Source organism: Mytilus edulis, chromosome 2, assembly GCF_963676685.1.
Source record: "Mytilus edulis chromosome 2, xbMytEdul2.2, whole genome shotgun sequence".
NCBI classification, from domain to species: Eukaryota; Metazoa; Mollusca; class Bivalvia; order Mytilida; family Mytilidae; genus Mytilus; species Mytilus edulis.
Window position 1 is genome coordinate 107,963,212 of NC_092345.1, and position 16,281 is coordinate 107,979,492.

The following is a 16,281-nucleotide window of genomic DNA, read 5'->3' on the forward strand; positions in this document are numbered from 1 at the left end:
CATCAGTACTAAAAACATTCCAGTGATTCGACGTTAAGTTAACAGACATAAAAAGTAAAATTACAAAACTACTGAACTCCGAGGAAAATTCAAAAAGGATAGTCATAACTGCACCAAGTCAGAAATATGTCAATTGGTATCCATTCATCAAATGAAAAAAAAATAAAAACTAAGAAAACATCAAACGAATGAACAAGTGACATATTTTTGACTTGGTGCAGTCTTAATTAGGTAAAATCAATAATAAAACCATAACAGTGAATAAACGTATCCATCAGTCAGAAGTTACATCAATACTAATTCATAGCAGTGAATAAACGTATACATCGGGCTAAAGTAACATCATTTCTAAATCTAACAGACAAAAGCGTATCTACCAGGCTTGAGTAACATCAATACTAAATCATAGCAGACAAAAAGGCGTATCCATCACGCTTAAGTAACAGCTATACTAAAAGCAGAAAAGCGACTTGAGTAACCACCAGACCTAAGTAAATTCAATACTAAAATCATAGCAGTTATACATTATTAACGTCAATACTGAGTGTATAGAAGTGATCGACGCCATAACGATTTCGGTGAACCTATAGAATATCCGTTTCACAGATGATAGCGTATATATTCCTTATATCGTTACTATAAGCGCTTCCCTTTTCACGAATGTGACTTACCGAATTAAACTTATGACCGGGTTTGTACTAACATGAGCTACACGACAGATAACACATTTAGAGGAGGATCTGCTCATCCTTCTAGAGCTCCTGGGATTGCTCTAAATTATGTGTGTGTGTGTGTGTATGTGTGTTTGTGTGTGTAGGTGTGTGTGTGTGGGGGGGGGGGGGGAATAAGAAGTCTTATTTTTTCTATTTTGTTTTTTGTGTACATTTCTTTTTTTTCTTCTTTAGCCAAGACGTTGTCAGTTTTTTTTTAATCCATGAGTTTAAATGTCCCTCTGGTATCTTTCACCCCTCATATTTTTGAACATCAATACTAAAATCATAGCGGAAAAAAGGCGTTTCCATCGGGCATCAGTAACACCAATACTAAAACGCTTAAAAGTGAGTAAGCATATTATCCGTGCATAAGTAACGCCACCACTAAAAGTACTATAAGTTATTTGGCGTAATCAGTGTAGGTTTAAATAACGCAAAAACTAAACAAAACATTATTTTTAATAAGCTTATTCATCAGGCATAAGCACCGCCATTCCTTAACGCATAGAAGACAATGAGCGTATTTATCAAGCATAAGTAACACCACTACTTAAAAGCATTTTAATGAATAGGCGCATTACTCATCCATAAATAACGCCATTACTAAAAAAAAATAAAGTAAATAGGCGTAGGCATCAGTCATAGGTAATGCCACTACTTAAATCATGCGAATGAATAAATAGACGTATTCATCAGATATGAATAACGCTAATACTAAAAAGGATAGAAATGAATAGGCGTATTTATCAGTCGTAATTGACACCATTACTAAACAAAAACATTAGGGTGAATCGGCATAATGTATCAGTCATGTCAAAACGAAAACACAGCAGTGATAAGGCATTTCGAGGTCTATGGTATTGTGTTTACTGTACATGCGCGCTTTTAAACTGTGTTTCACTCTTTTCTTTTTGCTTGTAAAGGCTATACAATAGTATTTAGAACTGTACGTGTCCAGTTGGAATGGTCTTTTTTTTCAATATGTGACTTTGATATGAGAATAAACTCATCATAGATACCAGGACTAAATTTCGTATATACGCCAGACGCGCGTTTCGTCTACAAAAGACTCATCAGTGACACTCGAATCCATTCGCATTTGTACTCATAGCACATATTCTCATATCTATTAGAATACTGTAATTGTCCAAAAGGTATTTTCTATATGTGTGTAAAGACTAAATATACATACTTAAGATATTGTATTTGTATATAGAAAGGTGTGATATGAGTGCTATTAAGACAACTCTATATCCAAGTCACAATTTGTAGAAGTAAACCATTATAGGTCTTAGTAAGGTCGCCATCACGGAGCCTTGGCTCACACCTAACAGCAAGATATAAACAGCCCCATAAATGGCTAGTGTAGAACCATACAAACGAGAAAACCAACGGTCTAATCTGTATAAAGAACGTGAAACGAGAACACTTATGATCACAACAACAAACGACAACTACTGAACATCAGATTGATAACTAAGGACAGGTGCAAACAAATGCAGGGGGTTGAACGTTTTAAAAGGTACAAACCTTCACCCTGATCTGAGACAATAGTCTTACATCACAAAATAAAAAGACATATTGTAAACATAGTTAACATGTTTGATCAATAATACAATGTAAATATAAAATCAATATAATGGAGGGTGTATAGATAAAGACAACCGACAAATATCGCTATGAGATGTTAGTATGTACTAAGAACAATGTTATAATCTAACAGTATTCAAACGGGAAAACCAAAGATCATGTCTATATAGAAAAATACGAGAAACGAGAAACACTTATGAACTACATCAACAAACGACCACTACTTAACATCAGATTCTTGATTTTGGACAGGTGCAAATACTTGCTTTGATATTAAACGTTTTAATTATACCAAACCTTCACCCTTATCTGAAACGATAGTGTAACATCACAACATAAAAAGTCACACAATGAATGAGTGTTTCTTGTTTTTTATGTAGATTAAATGGTTTTCCACTAGTATTTTTTTGTGATCCTTTATAGCTTGGTGTTCTTTGGGAGCCACTTTTCCGAGCTAGGCCATGCTTTGATCTATATTGGTTAACGTTTCGCAAACTGTAATTTGTATGAGAGTTGTTGCATTGGCACTCATACCACATCTTCTTATATATATTCCATAAAAAAAGAGAATTTCATATCATGGCAACAATTTATTTAAAAAAAAAAAACCAACAATAAAACTTCACAGACATCTAAAAGTAATGCAACACGAACTCCACGTGCACTAGATGAACACAGGTATACAAGATTATAAATTGAATGTTGACAGGAAATATGACAAATTAAACTATATAATCAAAAATGGTAAGCATATTCGAACATGATATAAGTTTCGTTATATCTATTGCATTTACAAAAGAGAACGTATCATTTCAGGTACCCGCTATTCTATTCAAATCAACTGGAGAAGTTATAACAACGAATAGGAGAGACTATACAATCACATCCTTGAATGCAACTTTCCAGGTACTGACTTCTATACAATTAAATCCTTTAATCCAATTTTCCAGGTTCTGATATCTATACAATGCAATCCTATATTCTAACACTCCAAGTTTCATTTAAACCTGCAGAATATTCTTTATGGAAGTCCTGAATAACTCAACTGTGTTGGCCGATAGAACTGTTGTTGGTAAATTGTTCAAATCCCTGATGGTCCTCGGGAAGAAAGATTGACTGTATGCATCTGTACATAGGTATAAAAAGATGTGGTAAGCGTGCCAATGAGACAACTCTCCATCTAATGTTATTTCTTGGTAGAAGCGGTTTTTACCTCTGGTCCGGTTATCATTTAGGATTGAATATTGTTGGTTTTATATGTCTATAAGATCGCACTGGATCTTGAATACCATGCATAATCTGTTTGTTTTCCTCCGTACTTCGAGGTTTTCCAATTTTATAGTTTACCATATTTGATATACAGTTAGGTGTTCGGTCTGTGTAGTTGTTATTCACGACTCGTGCTGCTCTTTCCTGTACTTAATCTATTGCCTTGAACATATTTTAAGTTATTGGATCCCATACTGTGCATGTATATTCAACTGTAAGTCGTACCATGGATACATATGCAGATGCTTTTAAATGTTTTGTACAGCCTTTTTGATTTCTACATATAACTCCTACAGTTATATTATCTTCGCTTACTGTTAGGTTAGGTTAGGTTATTTCTGATGGGTACTCCTAGGTATTTCATAGCTATAACTGTGTCTAGAGTATGACGTTGTAGTTTGTATGCTGCTTGTATCACTGGTCGATTGTTTGGTGATATTCTCATGACAAGAGATAGAAACTCGTTTGCCATTTGTTGTCCAGTCTTCCAGGTACCGAATTCTATACTTGATTGCTTGAAACGAACATTCCAGGAACTTGTATCTATACGATTGAATTATTGAATCGAACATTCCCGGAACTTGTATCTATACAATTCAATCATTGAAACAAACATTCCAGGAATTTGTATCTATACAATTCAATTATTGAATCAAACATTCCCGGAACTTGTATCTATACAATTCAATCATTGAATCGAACATTCCAGGAACTTGTATCTATACAATTCAATCATTGAATCGAACATTCCAGGAACTTGTATCTATACAATTGAATCATTGAAACGAACATTCCAGGAACTTGTATCTATACAATTCAATCATTGAATCGAACATTCCATGAACTTGTATCTATACAATTCAATTATTGAATCGAACATTCCCGGAACCTGTATCTATACAATTCAATTATTGAATCGAACATTCCCGGAACTTGTATCTATACAATTGAATCATTGAAACGAACATTCCCGAAACTTGTATCTATACAATTCAGTCATTGAATCGAACATTCCAGAAACTTGTATCTATACAATTCAGTCATTGAATCGAACATTCCAGGAACTTGTATCTATACAATTCAGTCATTGAATCGAACATTCCCGGAACTTGTATCTATACAATTCAATCATTGAAACGAACATTTCCGGAACTTGTATCTATACAATTCAATCATTGAAACGAACATTTCAGGAACTTGTATCTATACAATTCAATTATTGAATCAAACATTCCAGGAACTTGTATCTATACAATTCAATTATTGAATCGAACATTCCCGGGACTTGTATCTATACAATTCAATCATTGAAACGAACATTCCAGGAACTTGTATCTATACAATTGAATCATTGAATCGAACATTCCCGGAACTTGTATCTATACAATTCAATCATTGAATCGAACATTCCAGGAACTTGTATCTATACAATTCAATCATTGAATCGAACATTCCAGGAACTTGTATCTATACAATTCAATCATTGAAACGAACATTCCAGGAACTTGTATCTATACAATTCAATCATTGAATCGATCATTCCCGAAAGTTGTATCTATACAATTCAATCATTGAATCGAACATTCCAGGAACTTGTATCTATACAATTGAATCATTGAATCGAACATTCCAGGAATTTGTATCTATACAATTCAATTATTGAATCGAACATTTCAAGAACTTGTATCTATACAATTCAATCATTGAAACGAACATTCCAGGAACTTGTATCTATACAATTCAATCATTGAATCGAACATTCCAGGAACTTGTATCTATACAATTCAATCATTGAATCGAACATTCCAGGAACTTGTATCTATACAATTGAATCATTGAATCGAACATTCCAGGAACTTGTATCTATACAATTCAATTATTGAATCGAACATTCTAGGAACTTGTATCTATACAATTCAATCATTGAATCGAACATTCCAGGAACTTGTATCTATACAATTCAATTATTAAAACGAACATTCCAGGAACTTGTATCTATACAATTCAATCATTGAAACGAACATTCCAGGAACTTGTATCTATACAATTCAATTATTGAATCGAACATTCCCGGAACCTGTATCTATACAATTCAATTATTGAATCGAACATTCCCGGGACTTGTATCTATACAATTCAATCATTGAAACGAACATTCCAGGAACTTGTATCTATACAATTCAATCATTGAATCGAACATTCCAGGAACTTGTATCTATACAATTGAATCATTGAATCGAACATTCCCGGAACTTGTATCTATACAATTGAATCATTGAATCGAACATTCCCGGAACTTGTATCTATACAATTGAATCATTGAATCGAACATTCCAGGAACTTGTATCTATACAATTCAATCATTGAATCGAACATTCCAGGAACTTGTATCTATACAATTCAATTATTGAATCGAACATTCCAGGAACTTGTATCTATACAATTCAGTCATTGAATCGAACATTCCCGGAACTTGTATCTATACAATTCAATCATTGAAACGAACATTCCAGGAACTTGTATCTATACAATTGAATCATTGAAACGAACATTCCAGGAACTTGTATCTATACAATTCAATCATTGAATCGAACATTCCAGGAACTTGTATCTATACAATTCAATCATTGAATCGAACATTTCAGGAACTTGTATCTATACAATTCAATCATTGAATCGATCATTCCAGATACTGATATCTATAAAATTCAATCCTCCATTCTAATATTTCAGGTTCTGACTTCTGTAGAATTTAATCCTTGAAACCCCCATTCCAGGTACTGACTGCTATACACTTCAATTCTTGAATTTTAAAATTCCATGTACTGACTTCTATACAATTCAATCCTTCAATCCCATATACCTTGTACTGACTAGTTTTCCAATCCTTTAGTCAAACATTCCTTGTACTGACTTCTATAAAAATCAATCCTTCAATCCAATATTCCTTGTACTGACTATTGTACTGATTATTATTCCCATCCTTCAATCCAATATTCCTTGTACTGATTATTATTCCCATCCTTCAATCCAATCTTCCTCGTACTGACTATTTTTCCCATCCTTCAATCCAATATTCTTTGTACTGACTATTATTACATTGGTTGCAATGAATTACATTGATTTCCCAGTTAGATAAAAACCGATAATTTCACATGTGAAATAAATGTGGTTATTTCACTCTCTGACGTCATACAACAATAGGCGTTATCAAGACGTCGATAACGTCGGATCAAAACAAATTGTCAATGCGTAGGAAAAAGATATAGTTCCTTACATTTTCTACATTAATTTCATAAAAAAAAGCCATTTGCCAATGTAATAAAAAGAATAACTAATCGCCGTATTTGAATATCAAAAATAAGACAACTTGTGACCGAACGCCGCTATGGATTAAACTCGTGCATGCGTCGTTCGGTCACGCATTGTCTTATTTTTGATATTCAAATACGGCGATTAGTTATACTATAATTATTCCCATCCTTCAATCCAATATTTCTTGTCCTGACTATCATTCCCATCCTTTAGTCAAACATTTTACTGACTTCTATACAATTCAGTCCTTTAATCCAATATTCATTGTACTGCTTATTATTCCAATCCTTCAATCCAAAATTCTTTGTACCGACTATTATTCCCATCCTTCAATCCAATATTCCTTGTACTGACTATTATTCCCATCCTTCAATCCAATATTCTTTGTACTGACTATTATTCCAATCCTTCAATCCAATATTCTTTGTACTGACTATTATTCCAATCCTTCAATCCAATATTCTTTGTACTGACTATTATTCCAATCCTTCAATCCAATATTCTTTGTACTGATTATTATTCAAATCCTTCAATCCAATATTCCTTGTACTGACTATTATTCCAATCCTTCAATCCAATATTCTTTGTACTGACTATTATTCCAATCCTTCAATCCAATATTCTTTGTACTGACTATTATTCCAATCCTTCAATCCAATATTCCTTGTACTGATTATTATTCCAATCCTTCAATCCAAAATTCCTTGTACTGATTATTATTCCCATCCTTCAATCCAATATTCCTTGTACTGATTATTATTCCAATCCTGCAATCCAATCTTCTTTGTACTGACTATTATTCCAATCCTTCAATCCATTATTCTTTGTACTGACTATTATTCCAATCCTTCAATCCAATATTCTTTGTACTGACTATCATTCCAATCATTCAATCCAATATTCCTTGTACTGATTATCAATCCAATCCTTCAATCCAATATTCTTTGTACTGACTATTATTCCAATCCTTCAATCCAATATTCCTTGTACTGATTATTATTCCCATCCTTCGATCCAATATTCCTTGTACTGATTATCAATCCAATCCTTCAATCCAATATTCCTTGTACTGATTATTATTCCCATCCTTCAATCCAATATTCCTTGTACTGACTATCATTCCAATCCTTCAATCCAATATTCCTTGTACTGATTATCAATCCAATCCTTCAATCCAATATTCCTTGTACTGATTATCAATCCAATCCTTCAATCCAATATTCCTTGTACTGATTATTATTCCCATCCTTCAATCCAATATTCCTTGTACTGATTATTATTCCAATCCTTTAATCCAATATTCCTTGTACTGATTATTATTCCCATCCTTCAATCCAATATTCCTTGTACTGATTATCATTCCAATCCTTCAATCCAATATTCCTTGTACTGATTATCAATCCAATCCTTCAATCCAATATTCCTTGTACTGATTATTATTCCCATCCTTCAATCCAATATTCCTTGTACTGATTATCAATCCAATCCTTCAATCCAATATTCCTTGTACTGATTATTATTCCAATCCTTCAATCCAATATTCCTTGTACTGATTATCAATCCAATCCTTCAATCCAATATTCCTTGTACTGACTATTAATCCCATCCTTCAATCCAATATTCTTTGTACTGATTATCATTCCAATCCTTCAATCCAATATTCCTTGTACTGATTATCAATCCAATCCTTCAATCCAATATTCCTTGTACTGATTATCATTCCAATTCTTCAGTCCAATATTCCTTGTACTGATTATTATTCCAATCCTTCAATCCAATATTTCTTGTACTGATTATTATTCCAATCCTTCAATCCAATATTCCTTGTACTGACTATTATTCCCATCCTTCAATCCAATATTCCTTGTACTGATTATTATTCCCATCCTTCAATCCAATATTCCTTGTACTGATTATTATTCCCATCCTTCAATCCAATATTCCTTGTACTGACTATTATTCCTATCCTTCAATCCAATATTCCTTGTACTGACTATTATTCCAATCCTTCAATCCAATATTTCTTGTACTGATTATTATTCCAATCCTTCAATCCAATATTCCTTGTACTGACTATTATTCCCATCCTTCAATCCAATATTTCTTGTACTGATTATTATTCCAATCCTTCAATCCAATATTCCTTGTACTGACTATTATTCCCATCCTTCAATCCAATATTCCTTGTACTGATTATTATTCCAATCCTTCAATCCAATATTCCTTATACTGATTATCATTCCAATCCTTCAATCCAATATTCTTTGTACTGACTATTATTCCAATCCTTCAATCCAATATTCCTTGTACTGATTATTATTCCAATCCTTCAATCCAATATTCCTTGTACTGATTATCATTCCAATCCTTCAATTCAAAAAGTAAAATCACAAAAAATACTGAACATAGAGGAAAATCAATTCGGAGAGTCCATAATCACATGGCAAAATCAAACAACAAAACGCATCAAAAACGAAAGGACAAGAACTGTCATATTCCTGACTTGGTACAGGCATTTTACAAATGTAGAAAATATCACTTGTACTGACTATTATTCCAATCCTTTAGTCAAACATTCCTTGAAGTGACTTCTATACAATTCAATCCTTCAATCCAATATTCCTTGTACTGACTATCATTCCGATCTTTTAGTTAAACATTACTTGTACTGACTTCTATACAATTCAATCCTTTAATCCAATATTCCTTGTACTGATTATTATTCCCATCCTTCAATCAAATATTCCTTGTACTGACTATTATTCCAATCCTTCAATCCAATATTCCTTGTACTGATTATTATTCCAATCCTCCAATCCAATATTCCTTGTACTGACTATTATTCCAATTCTTCAATCCAATATTCCTTGTACTGATTATTATTCCAATCCTTCAATCCAATATTCCTTTTATCGACTATTATTCCAATCCTTCAATCCAATATTCCTTGTACTGACTATTATTCCAATCCTTCAATCCAATATTCCTTGTACTGATTATTATTCCAATCCTTCAATCCAATATTCCTTGTACTGACTATTATTCCAATCCTTCAATCCAATATTCCTTGTACTGATTATTATTCCAATCCTTCAATCCAATATTCCTTGTACTGACTATTATTCCAATCCTTCAATCCAATATTCCTTGTACTGATTATCAATCAAATCCTTCAATCCGATATTCCTTTTACCGACTATTATTCTAATCCTTCAATCCAATATTCTTTGTACTGATTATTATTCCAATCCTTCAATCCAATATTCCTTGTACTGATTATCATTCCCATCCTTCAATCCAATATTCCTTGTACTGATTATTATTCCAATCCTTCAATCCAATATTCCTTGTACTGACTATTATTCCAATCCTTCATTCCAATATTCCTTGTACTGATTATTATTCCAATCCTTCAATCCAATATTCCTTGTACTGATTATTATTCCAATCCTTCATTCCAATATTCTTTGTACTGACTATCATTCCAATCCTTCAATCCAATATTCCTTGTACTGATTATTATTACAATCATTCAATCCAATATTCCTTGTACTGACTATTATTCCAATCCTTCAATCCAATATTCCTTGTACTGATTATTATTCCAATCCTTCAATCCAATATTCTTTGTACTGACTATTATTCCAATCCTTCAATCCAATATTTCTTGTACTGATTATTATTCCAATCCTTCAATCCAATATTCCTTGTACTGATTATTATTCCCATCCTTCAATCCAATATTCCTTGTACTGATTATTATTCCCATCCTTCAATCCAATATTCCTTGTACTGATTATTATTCCCATCCTTCATTCCAATATTCCTTGTACTGATTATTATTCCCATCCTTCATTCCAATATTCCTTGTACTGATTATTATTCCAATCCTTCAATCCAATATTCCTTGTATTGATTATTATTCCAATCCTTCATTCCAATATTCCTTGTACTGATTATTATTCCCATCCTTCATTCCAATATTCGTTGTACTGATTATTATTCCAATCCTTCAATCCAATATTCCTTGTACTGATTATTATTCCAATCCTTCATTCCAATATTCTTTGTACTGACTATCATTCCAATCCTTCAATCCAATATTCCTTGTACTGATTATTATTCCAATCATTCAATCCAATATTCCTTGTACTGACTATTATTCCAATCCTTCAATCCAATATTCCTTGTACTGATTATTATTCCAATCCTTCAATCCAATATTCTTTGTACTGACTATTATTCCAATCCTTCAATCCAATATTTCTTGTACTGATTATTATTCCAATCCTTCAATCCAATATTCCTTGTACTGATTATTATTCCCATCCTTCAATCCAATATTCCTTGTACTGATTATTATTCCCATCCTTCAATCCAATATTCCTTGTACTGATTATTATTCCCATCCTTCATTCCAATATTCCTTGTACTGATTATTATTCCCATCCTTCATTCCAATATTCCTTGTACTGATTATTATTCCAATCCTTCAATCCAATATTCCTTGTACTGATTATTATTCCAATCCTTCATTCCAATATTCCTTGTACTGATTATTATTCCCATCCTTCATTCCAATATTCCTTGTACTGATTATCATTCCAATCCTTCGATCCAACTGACTATTATTCCAATCTTTCAATCCAATATTCTTTGTACTGACTATTATTCCAATCTTTCAATCCAATATTCCTTGTACTGACTATTATTCCAATCCTTCAATCCGATATTCCTTTTACCGACTATTATTCTAATCCTTCAATCCAATATTCCTTGTACCGATTATTATTCCAATCCTTCAATCCAATATTCTTTGTACTGACTATTATTCCAATCCTTCAATCCAATATTCCTTGTACTGATTATTATTCCCATCCTTCAATCCAATATTCCTTGTACTGATTATTATTCCAATCCTGCAATCCAATCTTCTTTGTACTGACTATTATTCCAATCCTTCAATCCATTATTCTTTGTACTGACTATTATTCCAATCCTTCAATCCAATATTCTTTGTACTGACTATTATTCCAATCCTTCAATCCAACATTCCTTGTACTGATTATTATTCCAATCCTTCAATCCAATATTCCTTATACTGATTATCATTCCAATCCTTCAATTCAAAAAGTAAAATCACAAAAAATACTGAACATAGAGGAAAATCAATTCGGAGAGTCCATAATCACATGGCAAAATCAAACAACAAAACGCATCAAAAACGAAAGGACAAGAACTGTCATATTCCTGACTTGGTACAGGCATTTTACAAATGTAGAAAATATCACTTGTACTGACTATTATTCCAATCCTTTAGTCAAACATTCCTTGTAGTGACTTCTATACAATTCAATCCTTCAATCCAATATTCCTTGTACTGACTATCATTCCAATCTTTTAGTCAAACATTACTTGTACTGACTTCTATACAATTCAATCCTTTAATCCAATATTCCTTGTACTGATTATTATTCCCATCCTTCAATCAAATATTCCTTGTACTGACTATTATTCCAATCCTTCAATCCAATATTCCTTGTACTGATTATTATTCCAATCCTCCAATCCAATATTTCTTGTACTGACTATTATTCCAATTCTTCAATCCAATATTCCTTGTACTGATTATTATTCCAATCCTTCAATCCAATATTCCTTTTATCGACTATTATTCCAATCCTTCAATCCAATATTCCTTGTACTGACTATTATTCCAATCCTTCAATCCAATATTCCATTTACCGATTATTATTCCAATCCTTCAATCCAATATTCTTTGTACTGATTATTATTCCAATCCTTCAATCCAATATTCCTTGTACTGACTATTATTCCAATCCTTCAATCCAATATTTCTTGTACTGATTATTATTCCAATCCTTCAATCCAATATTCCTTGTACTGATTATCATTCCAATCCTTCAATTCAAAAAGTAAAATCACAAAAAATACTGAACATAGAGGAAAATCAATTCGGAGAGTCCATAATCACATGGCAAAATCAAACAACAAAACGCATCAAAAACGAAAGGACAAGAACTGTCATATTCCTGACTTGGTACAGGCATTTTACAAATGTAGAAAATATCACTTGTACTGACTATTATTCCAATCCTTTAGTCAAACATTCCTTGTAGTGACTTCTATACAATTCAATCCTTCAATCCAATATTCCTTGTACTGACTATCATTCCGATCTTTTAGTTAAACATTACTTGTACTGACTTCTATACAATTCAATCCTTTAATCCAATATTCCTTGTACTGATTATTATTCCCATCCTTCAATCAAATATTCCTTGTACTGACTATTATTCCAATCCTTCAATCCAATATTCCTTGTACTGATTATTATTCCAATCCTCCAATCCAATATTCCTTGTACTGACTATTATTCCAATTCTTCAATCCAATATTCCTTGTACTGATTATTATTCCAATCCTTCAATCCAATATTCCTTTTATCGACTATTATTCCAATCCTTCAATCCAATATTCCTTGTACTGACTATTATTCCAATCCTTCAATCCAATATTCCTTGTACTGATTATTATTCCAATCCTTCAATCCAATATTCCTTGTACTGACTATTATTCCAATCCTTCAATCCAATATTCCTTGTACTGATTATTATTCCAATCCTTCAATCCAATATTCCTTGTACTGACTATTATTCCAATCCTTCAATCCAATATTCCTTGTACTGATTATCAATCAAATCCTTCAATCCGATATTCCTTTTACCGACTATTATTCTAATCCTTCAATCCAATATTCTTTGTACTGATTATTATTCCAATCCTTCAATCCAATATTCCTTGTACTGATTATCATTCCCATCCTTCAATCCAATATTCCTTGTACTGATTATTATTCCAATCCTTCAATCCAATATTCCTTGTACTGACTATTATTCCAATCCTTCATTCCAATATTCCTTGTACTGATTATTATTCCAATCCTTCAATCCAATATTCCTTGTACTGATTATTATTCCAATCCTTCATTCCAATATTCTTTGTACTGACTATCATTCCAATCCTTCAATCCAATATTCCTTGTACTGATTATTATTCCAATCATTCAATCCAATATTCCTTGTACTGACTATTATTCCAATCCTTCAATCCAATATTCCTTGTACTGATTATTATTCCAATCCTTCAATCCAATATTCTTTGTACTGACTATTATTCCAATCCTTCAATCCAATATTTCTTGTACTGATTATTATTCCAATCCTTCAATCCAATATTCCTTGTACTGATTATTATTCCCATCCTTCAATCCAATATTCCTTGTACTGATTATTATTCCCATCCTTCAATCCAATATTCCTTGTACTGATTATTATTCCCATCCTTCATTCCAATATTCCTTGTACTGATTATTATTCCCATCCTTCATTCCAATATTCCTTGTACTGATTATTATTCCAATCCTTCAATCCAATATTCCTTGTACTGATTATTATTCCAATCCTTCATTCCAATATTCCTTGTACTGATTATTATTCCCATCCTTCATTCCAATATTCCTTGTACTGATTATTATTCCAATCCTTCAATCCAATATTCCTTGTACTGATTATTATTCCAATCCTTCATTCCAATATTCTTTGTACTGACTATCATTCCAATCCTTCAATCCAATATTCCTTGTACTGATTATTATTCCAATCATTCAATCCAATATTCCTTGTACTGACTATTATTCCAATCCTTCAATCCAATATTCCTTGTACTGATTATTATTCCAATCCTTCAATCCAATATTCTTTGTACTGACTATTATTCCAATCCTTCAATCCAATATTTCTTGTACTGATTATTATTCCAATCCTTCAATCCAATATTCCTTGTACTGATTATTATTCCCATCCTTCAATCCAATATTCCTTGTACTGATTATTATTCCCATCCTTCAATCCAATATTCCTTGTACTGATTATTATTCCCATCCTTCATTCCAATATTCCTTGTACTGATTATTATTCCCATCCTTCATTCCAATATTCCTTGTACTGATTATTATTCCAATCCTTCAATCCAATATTCCTTGTACTGATTATTATTCCAATCCTTCATTCCAATATTCCTTGTACTGATTATTATTCCCATCCTTCATTCCAATATTCCTTGTACTGATTATCATTCCAATCCTTCGATCCAACTGACTATTATTCCAATCTTTCAATCCAATATTCTTTGTACTGACTATTATTCCAATCTTTCAATCCAATATTCCTTGTACTGACTATTATTCCAATCCTTCAATCCGATATTCCTTTTACCGACTATTATTCTAATCCTTCAATCCAATATTCCTTGTACCGATTATTATTCCAATCCTTCAATCCAATATTCTTTGTACTGACTATTATTCCAATCATTCAATCCAATATTCCTTGTACTGACTATTATTCCAATCCTTCAATCCAATATTTCTTGTACTGATTATTATTCCAATCCTTCAATCCAATATTCCTTGTACTGATTATTATTCCCATCCTTCAATCCAATATTCCTTGTACTGATTATTATTCCAATCCTTCAATCCAATATTCCTTGTACTGATTATTATTCCCATCCTTCATTCCAATATTCCTTGTGCTGATTATTATTCCCATCCTTCATTCCAATATTCCTTGTACTGATTATTATTCCAATCCTTCAATCCAATATTCCTTGTACTGATTATTATTCCAATCCTTCAATCCAATATTCCTTGTACTGACTATTATTCCCATCCTTCAATCCAATATTCCTTGTACTGACTATTATTCCAATCCTTTAATCCAATATTCCTTGTACTGATTATTATTCCCATCCTTCAATCCAATATTCCTTGTACTGACTATTATTCCAACCCTTCAATCCAATATTCTTTGTACTGATTATCATTCCAATCCTTCGATCCAACTGACTATTATTCCAATCTTTCAATCCAATATTCTTTGTACTGACTATTATTCCAATCTTTCAATCCAATATTCCTTGTACTGATTATCATTCCAATCCTTCGATCCAACTGACTATTATTCCAATCTTTCAATCCAATATTCTTTGTACTGACTATTATTCCAATCTTTCAATCCAATATTCCTTGTACTGACTATTATTCCAATCCTTCAATCCGATATTCCTTTTACCGACTATTATTCCAATCCTTCAATCCAATATTCCTTGTACCGATTATTATTCCAATCCTTTAATCCAATATTCCTTGTACTGATTATTATTCCCATACTTCAATCCAATATTCCCTGTACTGAATATTATTCCAATTCTTCAGTCCAATATTCTTTGTACTGACTATTATTTCAATCCTTCAATTCAATATTCCTTGTACTGATTATAATTCCCATACGTCAGTCCAAAATTCCTTGTA

At 32.2% G+C, this 16,281-nt stretch overlaps 1 protein-coding gene across 1 annotated transcript in view; it reads left to right on the forward strand.

Annotated features, from left to right (window-relative positions):
• Window positions 1-16,281, forward strand: part of LOC139513901 (integrin alpha-4-like) — a 72,975-nt gene that overhangs the window by 49,693 nt on the left and 7,001 nt on the right. The window contains exon 19 of the mRNA XM_071302846.1: window positions 3,120-3,209. Within this exon, the coding sequence (XP_071158947.1) occupies window positions 3,120-3,209 (90 nt within the window). The remainder of the gene's footprint in view (window positions 1-3,119; window positions 3,210-16,281) is intronic.